This window comes from Malus domestica, chromosome 16 (genome assembly GCF_042453785.1).
Source record: "Malus domestica chromosome 16, GDT2T_hap1".
NCBI classification, from domain to species: domain Eukaryota; kingdom Viridiplantae; phylum Streptophyta; class Magnoliopsida; order Rosales; family Rosaceae; genus Malus; species Malus domestica.
In genome coordinates, this window is record NC_091676.1 from 6783336 (window position 1) to 6801910 (window position 18575).

Genomic DNA, 18575 nt, shown 5'->3' on the forward strand with positions numbered 1-18575 from the left:
GAGGAGTGCGGAGTGCCCTCCCAGTAATTTTGAGAGAGTTCGGTTTTGGGGTTGGGCCTACTTTACAATCTAGAATCTCCACTTCTAGAACGACGACGTTTTGAAAATTTAGATTAGCAGTTTTTAATCATCAATTACGTCATGTGATTAATGTGGCAATTGGCAAATGATGCACTAGAAGTTTTCGGAATAGCGGAGATTCTGCTGACCAAATATTTGGCCTTTGCTTTCCGACTTTCAGATTTGGCGCTGGACTTTCACGTGGCCAGCCTATCATCAAAGCAAACGTATTCGTCTTGTCGCATTCGTTTCTGGTAGTTTACAGTTATCCTTTTTTTTCTTTTTTTTTGCATTTCACAATTTTGTTTAAACATTTTTATTAATTACTTAGTGAATTATTAGTCGTTTAATCCAATACAAAATTTAGTTTAGCTGCCAAACATGAAACCGGAACTATGTTTAGTCCATCCAATTCATGTGTTCTTGCTTAACAAATAGTTAATATGGGACCATTTACGTATGAAAATATTCCATTACCATATTTTTCATATCACGTTTGTGTGATCCTTTTAATAGAGGTAGGATCTACTTATTTTGTTCAGTTTTATTTCTATTAGAGAGGTAGTACAAATGTAATATAAAACTTGTGGTAAGTACCACAGCAAAAGGCGAAGTTATGATAAGCAATTTTTGATGGTGAGTAATACTAGAAAGATCACATTTTTTAATTACATTATTGTACCATGTGGCAAGTGATGTATATAACTAACATTAAATCGGCTAAATTTATTATTAACCTGATATGTACACATCAATTTATCATATCAAATGATACACAAATGTTATATAAAAATATAATATTTCTAACATTTTATTTTTAGTGGCGTATAAGTCATCAATTATCCAAAACCACAGTGGCACTCATCATCAAACCATGCCACGAGTCTCCCCTTGTACAACTAGCAACAGCGCAGGATGGACTACCGCTCGACAAACTCCCCGTTTCTATGATAATGGTGGGGATTATTATTTATTATTTGGGGCTGGGATTACTCCCGCTGGCAGCTTCTAGTTGCCCCGGGGGCCAACTTGTTTGTCTTTTTTATTTATTTATCCAGTTACAGCCGACAAGGAATTTGCATAAGCCATCACGTTGTGGCTCAGTAATAGATAATAAATTTTAAGAAAAACTAATTAAAAGAACTTGAAAACTTTGAGTTTTAAAGATAAAGACAAAATAAAGCGTAAAGTGAATAGTACCATGATTGACTTTTTAGTGTAAAAATGTGGTTTTTCGTTAAAGTGAACAGTACCGGGTGCTTTTCGTTAAAGTTCTCTAAATTTTAAGCCCACATTTAATACAACATGTTTTTAGATCGATTCCTGACTCTAATGATTACACGATGCTAGCTAAGAAATGTTGAAATGTCTTGATGAGTCTTTTCAGTTTGAAAAAGTAGACTACCATAACAAAGCAACCAGTTGGTCCATTTTTTTTAATAATAAGGAGTGGACTTAACTTCATAATAGACTAACAATAATATGATTTAAATTCGTCTTTGATGATAACCAAATTTAAAGACATTTCATTTACAAATGAAGAAAAATATCACTAAATAATAGTATTAAATAACATTTATCCCCTTTTTAAAAGAAAGAAAAAAACAATAAATTTGCATGGGCCATTCATCAAAACCCCACCACGTTTTGCAAAACGTGCGGACACCGGACACCATCCCTTACCGCGCTTTTGAAATAGGAGGAGGAGTGATAGAGAATGTGGGAGTGAAGACGGTTTTTTTTTTTTTTTTTTTTTTTTAATTAGATATATATTAGGATTATATGTGGGTAAAGCTTAAAAAAAACAGAAAAATTTAGTTGTGTGAAATTATATTTCTACCTCATATTTCTTATTCATGTTCTGTTTTAATTAGAGAGTTAAACTGGTAATTTCATAGACTTTTGGTTGACAATATGTAGATGAAGCTTGAACAAAAAAGTAAAATTTGGTTGTATGAAATTACATTTATGCCCCATATTTTTTATTTATGTTCTGTTTTAATTAAAACAAAAGTGTCACATCCCGGCCCGGGCCCCCACCACATCCCGGGCTCGACACCACCGTAGCATGATATTGTCTGCTTTGGACCTCGACCACACCCTCACGGTTTTGTTTCTGGGAACTCACACGAGAACTTCCTAATGGATCATCCATCATGGGATTGCTCTCGCACGAACTCGCTTAACTTCAGAGTTCTGATGAAATCCTTTTGGGTTAACTGGCATTAATTACGTTATGGTATAAATATTTTAAGCTCGGGATGTGACAATAATAGCTTATAAAAAATAGTTAAGATAAATTAACAACAAAATAGCGTATACAAATTATTATTATGTGAATATCGGGCCATATCTCTCGAATCTGTGTAGTTTACTAACCCTAATTTTCTGCACCAAGTTCATACCAAAACTTAACCCTAATCACTAGGGCATCACGTTAGGGCGCCAATGAAAGCAATTGCCTCCACTTTTTATCATTGTTATATGCCTAACTGCCTAAGCATTCATTTTTATGTTATCACTGAGTCAGAATAAAAGTTTTACAAAATATTTGAAGAAATTAAAACAAAATAGCGTACAAAAAACAGCTAAAACAAACTAATAAGCGCCTAATTTTTCCCACAAAGAAAAATATATGGGACCTAACAAACTATTCACAATCCCAATGGGGGCCAATGCATTGATTCCAATATCTTTTGTATTCTTTCAATATTCTTATACCACCTTGATCCGACTGTGAGTTCGTTTGTAAAGAAAGAAACCATGCGTTTTGTTTGTACAATGCTTGATCAATCTCGAAACTACTGAGCACCGGTCAACGTTATACCGTCAAGGATCCAGAAGAGTTTCCCTCCAACCAGAAGGCCAATCACAGCGCGACACGTGTCGACATCAGAAGACAATCACAACACGACACGTGTCAATGTCAGAGTGAAACTAGAAACTCTCTTCTATAAATAGAGATCATTATCTCACAATATTTCCTAATGTCATTTGTACTAAATCATTCACTAGTACTTACAAAATGAGAGCTTGAACCTATGTACTTGTGTAAACCCTTCACAATTAATGAGAACTCCTCTACTCCGTGGACGTAGCCAATATGGGTGAACCACGTACATCTTGTGTTTGCTTCCATGTCCCTATCCATTTGCATACTTATCCACACTAGTGATCGAAGCAATCTAACGAAGATCACAAACTTGACACTTTTTGTTGTACCAAAGTCCTCACTGATTTAAGCATCAATACGTTTGATAAAATATCTCACATTATTCCTTCACAGGATCATTTTATTATGCCTTATTATGATAAAATGCAGACTTTCATACTCTTCTCATTAAATTGTACGTCATAAAGTGCAGTATCTATTCAACAATGAACACAAACTATAGCATCATCATCGGTTAATTTTTCTCTATTGAAGACTAGCAAAGCGAAGTCAAATGTGGTCAGCGTGTAAGAAATTAAGAACAACCGACCATACCATGAGAGGTTTGAAACTGTTAGTAGCTAGCAGATGTGTGCTTGCATATATGAAAATAACTAACATACATGCAACAAATTTTTCATGATTGATCCAAATAAAAGAACTAGTTTTTCATGTCTCATATATGAAAATAACTAACATATAACGGATTTTGCATCACGTGACATTCTAATTTGACAATATTTGATTTAATAATACATAACTTGTGTAAGTTTTTTTTTATAATATAATATTATTAAACCGTAACGTTCAAAATAAAATCAATCCATATATGTTGCTATTCTCATCTTGGCCTAACCTATTTTTGTTTGGTCAAACTCCGCCTTTCGTTGAAAGCGCGTGATTTGGAAATATGGGTTTCTTTGTTGGATGTTGAATTCAAGGACCGTTGTTTTTGGTCGGTTGTGGGTTGGGGCTACCTTTCAAAGTTTTCAAGTTTATGAGCGACACAAATTGTAGGAGGCAGGTTGTCTGCCTTCCTGTTATGGTTATTTTTTCTTATTTGTGTTGTCATAGTTAAACCATATTAATACTTTATATTTTTATTATTTTTTATCTTATTATCTTTATTAAAACATTAATATAAAATATTGACGTGACTTAACTATAACCATACAAATAAAAAAAAAAATAAGAAGGGCACTATGACACGAGAGTAGACAATCTGCCTTCATTGTAGAAACGCCTAGAAGTTTGTTGCCCTCATCCACAATTAACACATACAAAATCCTTATCCCAAACCCTAAGAATCTAAATTGGATTACTGTTTATTTATCAATTTAATTAGCTAAAACAACGTTTGTTGAGTGCTGATCATTTTACTCAGCGAGAAATTTTTAGTTGAGACAGGAACACAAGTAGTACACCATATATTTTAATATGAGTGATGAAAAATTTTATTTTTAAGTTTATTAACTTTTTATCATACATATCTCATTATTTGTATAATAACAAATGAAACACGTTGAAAATTTTCTCCAGCGTGACCTACCCCTGCAAGTTATTATAATTTCTTGGAGCAGTTTTCTAAAGGGGACACGTTGCGTCAATCCATACCACCAACCCTCTCTCCCTCTCTTTCTCTACAGCTTTTGCTTTTTTCTGGCCTCTATTTTGCTCCCTCTCTCTCTCCCTCCTCTCTGCCTTGAACTCAAACGACAAAAGAAGGAACTAACAGTAGGCCCCTTTGATTGGCTGAGAGGATTGTGACTCGCGTGAGACGCATATAGTTGGGAAACGAGAGAATTGTGGTTGCAGTTCCAACTCCCATTTTTTTCCAATTTTTTCCATTTTTTTCCAATTTCTCAAAAGCATACAAAGACTAATCCTTATACCATTTCCTCTTTTTTTAACCTCCTTTTATTCCTCTCCCTCTTGTTTGATACAAAAACAAAGAACCGCGGAGTTTCAGAGACTTTGGATTTTCGGATTTGTCCCCTTCTATTGAAATTGTATAGAAGGGGGACCTTCATGAATCCTTCAAATTTCATGCTTATATAAAAAAGCTCGAACCTTTTCGTTTTCTGCAACAAGGAGCCTTCTGGGTTTTGTGTTTCTTGAGGAAGGAGAAGTCTCTGTAATAATAAATGTTGAGAAGTTTGGAGAAAATGATAAGACTATGGATTGCGGCCCTGCAATTTTCGGAGCTTTTTGTGAGCAGCCTGGTTCACTTGCTGTACGGGTTTTACATCTTCAGCACCGCCGTGGCCGGCGATCTGTCGCAGGCGCTGAGCAATTTGCAATCGAAGCGGAACATGAGCATTGAGGTGAAGGATGTGGTGGCGCAGAGAGACCCGCCGGCCAATGGCAGCCTGCCACCTATTGTTTTGGTCCATGGGATATTTGGTTTTGGCAAAGGGGTATGTTTGTTTTGATTTTTTCAGAAATGGGTTCCGGTTCCTTCCGCAAAATGGAGCATTTTGCGGTTCGAAATCGAATTTTGTTCATTTTTTGTAACTGGGTGTTTCGGATTTCGTGTGTTTTGCAGAGATTGGGAGGTTTATCGTATTTCGCCGGGGCGGAGAAGAAGGATGAGAGGGTTCTGGTGCCGGATTTGGGATCTCTAACGAGCATTTATGATAGGTTTGTGCTTTGGAGCCTCAAAGTATTTTCCTTTTTCCGATACAAGTGATAATTGGTTAGCGAGAATCATACTAAGGACCTCGGATATTTCCCCCAATAGCTGTTTTGTTCTGCATCCTATTGCTAACAAGGTTTAATGGAGGGTTTTGGGGTTTCAGGGCTCGTGAATTGTTCTACTATTTGAAGGGCGGGCGAGTCGATTACGGTGAAGAACACAGCAAGGCTTGTGGGCACTCACAATTCGGTCGAGTTTACGAACAAGGTTCGCGCTTTCCTCATGTTCATTTGTTTTGTAATTTGATGAAATAAATTGTACGGAAATAATAGGCCTCATAGGCTCATAGCGAGTCTCTGATTGCTAATTTGTGATTGGGTTATGCAGGGCACTACCCTGAATGGGATGAGGATCACCCTCTTCACTTTGTCGGCCATTCTGCCGGAGCACAGGTTGTCCGTGTGCTGCAGCAAATGCTTGCTGATAAGGTTAGTCCAATTAGCATCCTAAAATTAATGCTATAGTCAAGAATATGAATTGGTTTTAGACTAGTTTTTCTTCCGAGTGAGAGATACTTGGGTAGGGAGGGCAGCTCTCACACACGCTAAGACCAATAGTGGTCAAGCAGGATCAAAGTACAGACGGTCTCATGCTTTTGTGAGAGGTATACCCTGTGGATGACGTGGTCAGGCACCCCTACTCAAATTTTTCGTCACAATGCTTTCTTAGTGAACATTCCTTAAACAACACTCCAAATCCTCTTTTACCTTTGCCAAGTGAAGAATCATCCTTTTACTTTTGACCGAAATGTTTCATTTTGTTGATTGAAACGTTTGAGTTTGTATTCAGGCGTTCAAGGGGTTTGAGAACACAAATGAGAATTGGGTATTGAGCATATCATCATTGTCAGGAGCATTCAATGGAACAACAAGAACCTACTTGGATGGAATGCAGTGAGTTTCCATTTCATCATCTTATTCTTTTGTCTATAAACTCTGTGTGACGAATGCAAATACGTATGCACATACTTATGCAATACGATGATTGGCTGCCTAAAAGAGCAAAGCAATAGAAAGAATCGTCTTTTGTGACCTCAGGATATTTGTCTCCCTTTGTTTTATATTTATAATAACCCATAATTTCATATGCAAAACAAAAGGTAAAAACAGAACGACCAGAAAATTTGTTAATAATAATCTTTGAATGCTAAAATACTAACTGTGGTTTCTATATTTCGCAGGCCAGAAGATGGAAAAACCTTGAAACCTATATGTCTGTTGCAGTTATGCCGGCTAGGAGTGATAATTTACGATTGGTTGGACATTCCCTGGCTGAAGGCTTATTACAACTTTGGGTTTGATCACTATAACATGACATGGAAGAAAGTGGGCGTTAGGGGTCTTGTTGATTGCCTCTTGGGAAACTCAGGCCCATTCGCTTCTACTGATTGGATTCTCCCAGACCTCACACTTCAAGGCTCCGCAAGACTCAACAGCCATCTCCATTCCTTTCCCAACACATACTACTTCAGCTATGCCACTAAGCGAACGAGGAAGGTGTTGGGTGTCACAGTTCCATCAAGCATATGCGGAATTCATCCATTGCTTTTCATTAGAGTATTGCAAATGAGCCAATGGCGCCACCCTCCGGATGTCCCTCCCCCATACAAAGGCTATAGGTGTGTTCTTAAGCACATGTTAAAAGTAATTGAATACTCGAATTCAATTGCATTGTCGTGACTCAATCCTTGTGTGAATAATTCGTGTGCAGGGATGAGGATTGGCAGGACAATGATGGAGCTTTGAATACCATCTCCATGACTCGCCCTCTTCTCCCCGTTGAACATCCCAGTCGGTTTGTAAAAGATGATTCAGATTGTCATCCTTTGCAACCTGGCATCTGGTTAGTACAAACACTTCTCGATTGACCATCACTACGTATTCTTCATTGTTTGTCATTGAACAAAACAATAAATGTGGAACTTGATTACAATGCAGGTACTATAAGATTGTGGAAGCTGATCACATATTCTTCATTATTAATCGGGAGAGAGCCGGAGTTCAGTTTGATCTGATATACGACAGCATTTTCGAACGCTGCAGAAAGCATGTGTTTAGAAAAACTCCGCAGACTTTACCGAACGAAACACACCATTAGTTCAGCATTCCATTGCTCTCACGCAATATACTACAGAATTAGAATCTAAAATCAAAAACAAAGAAAGCTATTCATTAGCACCAGCAGTAGCCTTTGTTCCCCTTCCCTGACCTCATGTATATGTTTATTTCTTCTTCCTTCGATTTTTCGAATTTTTTCACTCACCCTCCGACTGCTGGTACAATTTGAATAGCCTTGTTGTAGTGTGGTGAGAGATATTTATAGGGTTTAGCTTTGTACATCAGACCTCTTTGGTCTTTCCAGAGTTGATGTATTTGGGAAACAGAGTATATAATTTAAGTTATACACCCAAAATTCGATTGCTACATTAGATCCTTCCTCTTTCCCTTACTCCAACAAATCTGGATCATACGTGCATTGCTTGCTTGGACAAATTAAACTTGGGCTGAACTAGACCTACGACACCTTCTAGGCCCATACATCTTTATGCTCCGTTTTGTAAAGGCCCAAATCCGTTTTGTTTCTCAAGAATATCCAAATAAAGAGACAAGTGAGATATAAATAGATTTTATGATTAATTACACACTTATAAATATGTAAAAGTTAGAGAGATAACCTTTACTAATGACAGGAGCGAAACATGTGTAAAATATCATACTGAAACTATAGCACTAGGGGATGACAAATAAAAGAGGGAGGAATAGATGATGTTATCGATCTTTCTATCTTTCTGTATATTGAAAGTATACGGAGCGCTCTATTTATAGAGCAACTCCAAACTAATGCATTAACTGCACATTGAAGTTTACAGCACTTCCTTTGACAATACAATCTTCATGCATTTCCAAATTCAATTTCACTTTGCATGGGCATTGAAAATGTGTGTGTGTGGGCATTCATATCATAACAATGCCAACGTTTTCAACACACACTGCATTTTGTGGTTTACGACATGTAACAGTTAAGTCCACATCTTTTATAAATAGGAAAAAATCATCTTTAAAATTACAAATCCTTACACCATTGTTACTTTTAACCATGCATTTGATCGTCCGCCTCTTAATGAGAATTAGGCTACAATACTTTTACAATATTGTAATGTGATACCCAAGATAATTGGATTTATTAAAAAGTGTTCTACCACAACAACAATAAGTAATCGTTTGAAAGTGCTTTCAAAATAATTGGTGCTTTTTCTAGGAAACATTAGTTCAAGTGCTGTTTTAGGATTCACTTGTGTTTTTACAAATGATTGATTCCAAAAACATTTTCACCAAAAGTTTTTTCTATCATTTTGAAAGCAATTCCAAACGAGCCCTAAGATGATGGAAAGCCTCGAAATCCTTATATATTTGTCAATTATGTATTAATACTGCATTAACGAAATCATGCAGTTAATTAGCAAGGATTAAACGTAGGCTCGCTCTTAGTAAGTAAAATCAGCACATGCATGAGCATCATCATCATCATCATCAATGGTGGCACATGGGAATATGCATGTTTTTGTTGATGCAACGCAATGCATGTGTCGGGACCAAAACTCATTTCTTAAACCTCCACTCCATAATTGTAAAGCATAAAACCAAAGTTAACTAATTAATTAACAGTTATAATATAGTGTTCAAACCAAAAGAACAACACAGTTCAGAATTAAACTATTATTTGGTCGACTAAACTACACATCTTGAACAATGTTTGACCCCAATGAAAGAGAGGAATCTAAAAATACTAATAATTTATGTGGCTTCAGTTGTGATCCTTAAGTCAAAATCTGACTAGAAAGCATTGATTTGAAGTCAAGAATCGAAGTCGATCGGCCGACCGAATAAACAACTGATGCATTAATTTGTTTTGTGTTATTGTGTAAACTAAACGTGTTAGAGCATTTTAATGCGGATATGTAAATTTGAGATGTAAAAATCACATTTACATCTCATTTTATATTTTCGATAGATGTAAATGAGAGTTCTACTTTATAAAAAGGAAGCAAATTTGAGATTCCATTTATATTTCTCTCTTTGATTTGCGAGACCCGTTATCAGAAGATGTAAAAAAAGGTGTAAACTTAAGTTTTTATTTACAATACTTGTCAGCCAAAATGGATATTTTACATCTCTCTAATTAGAGAGTTTTCCGACTACCAAAAATTATAAAATACATATTTTAAGGCATTTTGCATCTCTCAAAGAAAATGCGCTAAGATACCTTTTTTTTCACTTTCTAAATAGATCAAATGATTGATTTTGAAAAATTGCGACTACTAGATACTTCGAGTAAACATGTTTGACTTCTAATCGAGCGACTGTATCAAGTGGGAAACTGGCTCGATTTAAGCCTTTACTATGCCTTTAGTTTTAAAAGGACTTCAACAATTTTCCTATTCAAAGGAATTAATTCACGATCAACAAAGACACTAGAATTGCTTTGTCATTTAAAACAATCGAAATAGCTAAGGACCACTTCAATGAATATTCCTTTTATTTATTTGTTTTAAAAACCTAGCTGCAAAATGTTGTCACTGTACATAGTTGTTGTCTTTTAGCCCACGCACACAGTAAGCGCAAGATTTTCATTTAATTTTCACCTTCGATTTAGGATTGAAGCTGAAAGCATGAAAGATGTCGGATTGTGTCGCGATCAGATTGAGTTAGTTCAACACTATGCGTACAGCTGGTATCCTTTTTATTTTGTTTATGTTTAATCATTTCCAAAGAATTGTCTTAGAGTTTGGTTTTGATTTTCCTCTTTAGAGGAGTTTGCTAATTTGATTGCCCTCTATAGAAGAGTTACTTCATTTCAATTTTTGTTTGGATATACTACGTCTCTTTTGGATCTATGTATGAAGGTGAAGCTATTTAATTTGTTGGATCTACTTCACTTTAGTTCTAAGATCGTGGAGGTGATAAGGTATCGTACTTCCTACCAATATATAATTTGAGATTTTTTGTTTTCACATGATTTTTTTCTTAACATGATATATAATAAGTTTAGGGTTCAAGTGGCATGAACCCCTATACATGTTACAAGGTTTTAGTTTTGAAATTTCTATACCAGCCTTGTTAATATATGGATCATCTACTATAATTTACCAATTTTTCTGGAAACGATCTGTAACAATTAGACTTGTTTAAAATTTAAATACATTTGTTTATACTGGCATCTATCTGCACATGTACATATATTTAGTGAATAATCGTGATCATTAACGTCAATTTCACAAAATATAAAATTTAAATTTAAATATTACCGTGAGTTAAAAAAATATCAAGTTAATAAGTTTTCACCGTTTGGTGTGGTTGGTACCTGAACGTTATAACGGGAAACTTAAAATATAAGATGGACGCATAAAAAAATTCCTCCAAAATTGGAAAGTAATTAACATTTAGTAATACGGTCTACTGGTCTTTCTGTTCACTTGTTTGTAAGTAAAAGGTCTTAGATTTGATTCTCTCCAAAAACGAATTTGAACCACACTATTGTTAGCTTATTGTGGGGTAAACTTACCCCCTCGCTAGTGTAGATAATATCGTTTGTTATTGCTAAAAAAAAATAAAATCGTTTATTCGAAAAACAAAATTGGAAAGTAATTCGCTCAGAAAATCTTACCCTCTAACAGATCACTGTTTAATTACGGTCATTGCTGTTGAGAGTTCTTTCCTATTTATTGGGAGGTTCTTATATTTTCCATGTTAAAAGGGGACGGAGCATGCTTGGTATGGTCAGTTTTTTTATTTTTTTTATATTTTTTTTAACGAAATAGAAGGAAAAAAGAAAAAAAAAGAAAGAAATAGGAATTAGGGTTCATGCACCTCGGTGTCCCTGAATGTAGACACCCTCTCCATATTTTGTTCTATAAATAGGGACATAAACACAGACGAGGAGACCCAACTTTGAGACTTGAGAGAGAGAGAATAGAGCCACATCAAAAACTCAAGACAAATTAATAGCTGTGTTTTGTTAGAGCAACAGAGACAATGTGCGGCACCACGGAGAACCCTACTTCCAATAGCAAAACCTCCTCTGTGTCCCCGGCCAATGGTAACGGCGGCACGATACCGCCATCCGACCATGTCCTCAACCTCGAACAGTAAGTGCTCTCTTTAGCTTCGTTATTTGGAGTAGAGAGGATGTAACATTTTGTTATTTAGTGTCGTTTAATGGCCGCGAATCTTTCCAACAACTGATCGTTTTGGTTAGTTTACTAATTAGGTTAACATGCAATCGACATTAATGGTGTTTCCGGTTTTGATGATGACAGGGGCGACCCGGCAGTGTACGAATCCTATTGGAGGAAGATGGGGGACAAATGTACGATGGTGATCTCCGGAAGCGAATTGATGAGCTATATCAGCGACTTCACCAGCGTGTGCTGGTTTTTGGAGCCAGCATTGGAGGCGGCGGTCAGAAGACTTCATCGTACGGTTGGAAACGCCGTCGTAGACGGTGATCGGCATATCGTGGTGGGGACAGGCTCGACTCAGCTGTATCAGGCTGCCCTGTATGCTCTCACTTCTCCTGGCGGGCCCGAGCCCGTCAGCGTTGTGTCTGCCGCCCCTTACTACTCGGTGAGGGTTCTCTACTCGTTGACATTTGGCAAAGTTTCCCTGATGAAATTACGGCCGTTGATTTTCTGTATTTTGTTGATCACCTGTGGATCTTGATTTTGGCTTTGTTAATTAGTGAAGTCAACTCCAAAGGATCAACAGATTGCTGCTTCAGCGGTTGACAATCAATTTGGATTACTCAGTTTATATTAATTGTTTTACTTCATAATATATATATATATATATATAACTTCAAACAGTTGTATATTAGATAATTTAGACTCGGTAATTTAAACATAACATATCAAATTGTTTAACGGATCAATAAAACTTAAGTACAGATATTTATGTCATAGTTTTCCTTTGGCATGCTGCGAATGTAGTAGTATTCGATCTGCACTCTGCGGAAGGTGTTTTGAGTTGTGAGGGGTGAAATTACGAGACGACTGTCGCGGAACATGCTGATGTTTTGCATGGGAAATGCGACAAAGAGGCAAATATGTCTTTTTGAAACATAATCATGTTTGGGAACATGCAACAAACATATGCACGTAGTCCTGTGTTTTGAAACCCTTGGAAAATTAAACATAGTAACATGGCCATGTCTTGTTTGTTACTAACCAGGTTACTTCCAGCCAACCTTACTTTTGGATTCTCTACGCTCTAATTAATTACTTGTTTTCCTTCTATTAAACTCCATATAACTTCGATTTTTACTTAAATTTTCAGGTCGTTATTAACTAAGTTGTGTCAAATATTTACTTAATGTTTGCAGTCATATCCGGATGAAACAGACTATATTCGTTCTGCATTGTATAAATGGGCAGGCGATGCATATACCTTTAACAAAACTGGACATGGACCTTACATTGAAGTGGTCAACACCCCAAACAACCCCGACGGCACTATCCGAGAGGCCATCGTGAAGAACAGGGGTGATCAAGGGAAGCTCATTCATGACCTGGCCTACTATTGGCCTCAGTACACTCCAATTACTTGTCCGGCCGATCATGACATCATGTACTTTACATTCTCCAAAAGCACCGGACATGCCGGTTCTCGCATTGGGTGAGTCCATGTATAATAAATCATAACGAGAATTGTTATTGACACTTGAAAAAAAGTTACTTTATTCATTTCGGCCTTGTATTTTATCAGATGGGCCATTGTGAAGGACAAAGAGGTTGCCAGAAAGATGTCAAAGTTTGTAGAGCTAAGCTCACTTGGTGTGTCCAAGGATTCCCAGCAACGAGCTGCTAAGATAATGGGAGTGATCTGCGACGACTATGAAAACTGCAAGTCCACTGACAACTCTGAGCTCTTCTTCGACCATTGCCGTCGAATCATGGCGGACAGATGGGAGAGGTTAAGAAAAGTGGTCGAGCAAAGTGTAATTTTCAGCCTACCCAACTACCCCCAAAAGTACTGCATCTTCTCTGGAGAGTCCACTGAACCATATCCAGGTAAAATCATAATTTTTACTCTCTTTTTATATCTAAGTAACTAACTAAACACATAAAATGGGTATTGAAATCATTCTGATTCTTAATTTCGTGTGTTTAATGAAATTTGGATAGTGGCATTATTCCAATTCCTGACGTCCCATGTGTTTATCATCACATAATAAAACAAAGCGTGAGTTAGGTTCCACTTAAAGTTCGTGATCCAATACTTGAAAAAACAGAAATCGCATCAACTAAGGAGGCTAGTTAATCTCATACCTATTCATTCTTTCTGTTTCTCCGATTCAAGACTTCCCCATCGATGAAATTATGATATTTATTAAATTGGCTCTTCTAATGTTGGGAATGCTTTTGTACAATGCGCAGCATTTGCATGGATGGAGGCCAATGAGGATGTAGACACAGAGAAGGTTCTGAGAGGACAGATTAAGGTGCAAGGAAGAACAGGGAGGCGCTTTGGCGTTGATCAGAGGTACGTCAGGATTAGCATGCTGAGCGGGGAAGACGTGTTTAACAAGTTCTTGGAGAGATTATCAACTATCAAATCCGTTACTAATGGTCATTAATTAGTTTAATCTAGTACTCAATCACAGACCATCGCAGAGTTATTATTTTCTATTTGTAATTCGGTTTCTTTGGTATAATCTGAAATGCGGCGAAAACAAGTCTTGTTTGTATAAGAGCAACGTACCAGAGCCTTGTTTGTATAAGAGCAATGTACCACAGCAAAACAGATGAAACTGGGCGAGGCTCGATCAAAATAAAAGGAACTTTAACGAAAAACTCTCGGTACTATTCACTTTAACGAAAAACCACATTTTTACACTAAAAAGTCAATCCTGGTATTATTTACTTTACTCTTTATTTTGTCGTTAAAATTCAGTTTTCAAACCCTTTTATTTTGGCCTTATCGTTAAAACTTCAAAATTTGATACTTAAAACCTAGGCAACCACGTCAGTAAATGAAATCAAAATTAAATAGAAGTGAGGTTTTTCCAAGACCGATCCAAGTACACGGCAACGCGTAGGAAACGAGCCTCTGTTTCAATACGAATCTCAATTGAGGAGAGAAAAGATAAGAAAAAAATATGTACTAATTCGGACAGGTCCCCAAACAAACAAAAATTGAATAGGAAAAATGACAGCCAGACAGAATCCAAAACCAAAATAACAAAATCTTATTTCAACGTACTGAATAAATCTACCTTCCGGTAACGATAAACATACAACATTGTTGGATAAACCTTCATTGTACATGCACAAAAGCAAAGGCCAGATAATTCATTCTCAACAAACTGCGATCACTACTGATCGCAGGCAACGGGCAATCAAAGCCGGTCTATCTATCCATCAGTTTTGGGTTTGAACCATTCAGGATCGTACGTGAATGCTGCACCCCAGAAGACACCGTGCAGGGGCAACTTTATACTAGTCTTAATTCATACTCGCCGGCCATGGTTATGTATCTCACCCATGGAAGAGCTTGGTATCCGCTTTTTTCAATAATCTTGAGGTAACGAACCTACAAAACCCGAATTTGCTTATAAGAAAACCGCACACAACAAATTCCTAGCTCTATGATGGCTGATTATTTAACATGTTGACATCTGGAATACAAATTCTATAGTTGCTCTGGGATATCATCATATCAGGCCCTAAAACCATTTCACCATTGTTTGAATATTAGACAAGCCATTCAAATAACTGTTAACAAGTTTATGGTAGAAAGAGATCGGAATGTCCCCAAAATAGAGCAAAGCAATCAATCCATAAAGGAATACCTGTATTCCAGAAACAGTAAAATATGGTATCTCGAACTTCACACGTATAGGAGCTTTTCTCTCAGGAGTTGATTCTTCAGCCGTTACACTTGGAAGGCGAAACTCTGCTCTCAACATGTATTCCTAGGCAATTTGGATTACAAACAAGATCAATAAAAGGGGCTAAAGTGCACGGCACAAGATACAACAAGATAGTCTTCTTAGACTAGCAATAAGACGAGTCCACACCTTGCCTCCAGGAAAAGATCTTATTTTCCAGATAAGCGCATCACTTTCAGGTGCATATGCTGCAGATCCTAATGATGTCCGAACATCTGGATTAGTTGCATCAGATACCACAGGCACCTCAATCTCAACATTTGTAGCAGTGCTGTGCAGTTAAATTTTCATGAGTACTAAGGGAATAAACATTTGGGTGCCCAAAGCACAAAGCAATTGACCAAATAACTTTTTCAATACCTACGCTCCTTGAACTGACTTCTAGCTTTTACCAGAATCTCAATGCGACTTTTTGAATGCCTTTCAATTTGACATTCAACCCAAATTAAAGGCTTAACCTGAAAGGGAAAATGACAACAATTAATTGGAATGATGTAAGCAGTAAATAAACCTCCCCTCACCACTAAATGCGTCCGCAGACACAAAGAAAATAAAACAGAATCAGCAGAGCATGAGGGATACCTGTGTACTCAGCCTATATGTCATGAGATCAAAAGCTCCATCAGGTGGTACAAAGGATATTGTCCGGTCATTTTCAAACCGAGCCAAACGGACACACCTAAAACAAATTTTATGATTTAATGTAAGGACTTGCAGGAAGATTAGTTTATGTAAAATCTCAAACACTTGTACGACACAAATGCAGCACTCAGATAAATCAAGGAAAGCTACATACTGATGAAATTTGATGTCTTCCAAATCAATGGCTTTTCCTTTTGTTGCTCGGCCTTGTGCCTCCAATAACACTCTATCATTTAAGCCCAGCTTACACTCGGGCATACCACTGCAAGCAAAATGAGTAAGCACTAGTTGCCAGATGGTATCAGCATATAAAACAGATCACTCTAGATCACTCTTAAGATGTAAATAGAAATTAAGTCCCTCTTGTGTTCTTCAGAGAATTTCCCCAAACCCTAGTTTTATCTTTCTGTGAACTGGTTTATGACTTCAATCAAGTTAGTGTCCTCCACGAAACAGAGTACTCAACAAGAGAAATTGAAACTACGATTTATACCATTGTCCTCATAAACATGGTTTCTTTATACGAATGAATTATAACTCTAGCATAAACCAAACAACAAGCTAGCAAATCTTAAACGGACTTCACTTGGTATTTGGAAAGCATATTCAGTGAAAAAGGCACAAGTTAGAATGCTAAAGCACAGATATAAATTTAACTGGGTTAGGACGGAAAAACACCTCAAATAAGTTCTCATCTTCAATGCACCAACAACATCCGACCTAATGATTTGTCCATTGCTGTTAACAAGTATATTAACACTCTCCACCACATCCAGGAAAACCTTGAAAAAAAAAAAAGAAAGGCAAGTCATCCACTGGTTGTGGCATCAAAACCAGCGGCATCAAAGAAGAATAAGAAGTCTTCATTTTTCCTAATGCACGTACCTCATTCTTCTTGTAACGTATCCCTTCACTTCGCCAAGACACTGCATTTGTTACAGCCATGGGAGGTCTCTGTGTAACTTCCATCCTGTAAGCATCAGTCTTGATAAATTCACTGAGAATCTTGGCCTCAGTATACTGAGGGTAACCAAAGTCCATCATTTCATCCAGCAACTCATACTTCAAACAAAGGACAAAAAAATAACATCAAATCGCAATGTTTCACGACCAAAATTAAGCAAAATGAATGGCACAAACATCTCCTTACCACAACCACAAAGTTATCCCTGAGCGATTCCTCTTCTAACTCTTCAAAGTAATGCTTGAACACCTGCCGTCCAATAATCAATTTACTAATTACGCAATTCATAGGTGCATAAACAAACAACGACGAATGAGGAACGAAACTTATCATAATTACCAATAGAGCTTACATCGACTATGCGGTGTAGAAAGAAAAGAAGACTAGCGGCATTGCAGTTCTGCCGGGACGCAGCCATCAAGTAAACATTGTTATGCTGTATAAACAAGTAGCTCACGCCATTATCATGAACAACTGGATCATGAGACTCCGGATCAACCTGAACCGCATCGCAACAAGCACGAAAAGAAAAAAAAATGCCAGTATCAATTTCTACTCTAACATAACAGATGAAATCCAAATTGGCCTCACTAATTTCGGAATCAACTGATAAAAAAAAGGGAATAATTTATCAATAAACGACAATTTGGTTTCGTTTTCTCAGCAACCAATCAGTTCCTCAAACAACTAAGAAACATAAAGTGCATAATCCGGGGAAAATTGAGTAAATTTGGGTAAGAAGAAGCTTTATTGGACCTCTTTCTCGATGAGCTTAGTGAAGAAGCGCTCAGCTTGAGCGGCGGAGACGTCGCCGCGGTAGTCGCGCCAGATGAGAACGCGGCCTTTGATGTCTAGGAGGAACAGCGCCGAGACTGCCCCTGCCATGAGATCTGATCGGCGGTTGCAGCAACTGGATGCGATCTGATTCGGATATAGCAGCGGAGTCGATTGGCGTAGTAATAGATCTCAATCTGAATCTTGAGGCTTTAGGATTTAGGCGTTAGGGTTCCGTTCGCCGTCTGCTACTACGGTTGGAACATCAACCGCCATCTTCAATCTCTCTCAGAGTCTGAAGAAGAGGAAGGAGTCTTGAGTTTTGGAAATGGAGGTGTTCGCGGTGAATATTTTGCTTTTTCCGGACGTTAGAGACCCGCGTCTCTCTCTTCTCTACGACGCCGTTTCATGTTAAACTCCAAGGTAATGTACAATTCAATTACCATTCAGGATTTCCCTTTCTAATATTAATTTGGAAATTGATGTTTTACATACAAACAACCATCCTTTTTCATATGTTTATAATGTCTTGTTGTATTTTAGAATATAGGCTCGTTTAGAAG

At 37.2% G+C, this 18575-nt stretch overlaps 3 protein-coding genes across 3 annotated transcripts; 2 read left to right on the top strand and 1 right to left on the bottom strand.

Annotated features, from left to right (window-relative positions):
• Positions 1–4545: 4545 nt before the first annotated feature.
• LOC103403055 (uncharacterized) lies at positions 4546–8099 on the top strand. The gene is made up of 8 exons (XM_070815614.1): positions 4546–5409; positions 5538–5632; positions 5791–5894; positions 6015–6115; positions 6477–6580; positions 6868–7305; positions 7398–7529; positions 7625–8099. Exons 1-8 carry the CDS (start codon positions 5137–5139, stop codon positions 7782–7784), a joined length of 1407 nt encoding a protein of 468 aa, XP_070671715.1. The 5' UTR covers positions 4546–5136; the 3' UTR covers positions 7785–8099.
• Positions 8100–11572: 3473 nt separating this feature from the next.
• Positions 11573–14432, top strand: LOC103403054 (L-tryptophan--pyruvate aminotransferase 1-like). Its single transcript, XM_008341868.4, has 5 exons — positions 11573–11832; positions 12004–12310; positions 13065–13357; positions 13448–13752; positions 14119–14432. The coding sequence occupies exons 1-5, from the start codon at positions 11720–11722 to the stop codon at positions 14316–14318; spliced, it is 1218 nt and encodes a 405-aa protein (XP_008340090.1). The 5' UTR covers positions 11573–11719; the 3' UTR covers positions 14319–14432.
• Positions 14433–14904: 472 nt separating this feature from the next.
• Positions 14905–18453, bottom strand: LOC103403053 (AP-1 complex subunit mu-2-like). The gene is made up of 11 exons (XM_008341867.4): positions 17995–18453; positions 17591–17737; positions 17425–17487; positions 17160–17336; positions 16953–17056; positions 16429–16536; positions 16215–16311; positions 15993–16090; positions 15762–15903; positions 15534–15656; positions 14905–15274 (listed from the first exon to the last, which is right to left on the bottom strand). Exons 1-11 carry the CDS (start codon positions 18121–18123, stop codon positions 15176–15178), a joined length of 1287 nt encoding a protein of 428 aa, XP_008340089.1. The 5' UTR covers positions 18124–18453; the 3' UTR covers positions 14905–15175.
• Between the last annotated feature and the right edge of the window lie 122 nt (positions 18454–18575).

Bases quoted from the DNA above. Each gene is read 5' to 3' on its own strand.
- LOC103403054 (XM_008341868.4), top strand. From the start codon at position 11,720: ATGTGCGGCACCACGGAGAACCCTACTTCCAATAGCAAAACCTCCTCT. The intron at 11,833-12,003 runs GTAAGTGCTCTC...TGATGATGACAG, and splicing joins CATGTCCTCAACCTCGAACA to GGGCGACCCGGCAGTGTACG. The intron at 13,358-13,447 runs GTGAGTCCATGT...GTATTTTATCAG, and splicing joins CATGCCGGTTCTCGCATTGG to ATGGGCCATTGTGAAGGACA.
- LOC103403055 (XM_070815614.1), top strand. From the start codon at position 5,137: ATGTTGAGAAGTTTGGAGAAAATGATAAGACTATGGATTGCGGCCCTG. The intron at 5,410-5,537 runs GTATGTTTGTTT...TGTGTTTTGCAG, and splicing joins TATTTGGTTTTGGCAAAGGG to AGATTGGGAGGTTTATCGTA. The intron at 6,116-6,476 runs GTTAGTCCAATT...GTTTGTATTCAG, and splicing joins AGCAAATGCTTGCTGATAAG to GCGTTCAAGGGGTTTGAGAA.
- LOC103403053 (XM_008341867.4), bottom strand. From the start codon at position 18,123: ATGGCAGGGGCAGTCTCGGCGCTGTTCCTCCTAGACATCAAAGGCCGC. The intron at 17,738-17,994 runs GTCCAATAAAGC...GATGCGGTTCAG, and splicing joins CTAAGCTCATCGAGAAAGAG to GTTGATCCGGAGTCTCATGA. The intron at 17,488-17,590 runs GTAAGCTCTATT...ATTGGACGGCAG, and splicing joins TTCTACACCGCATAGTCGAT to GTGTTCAAGCATTACTTTGA.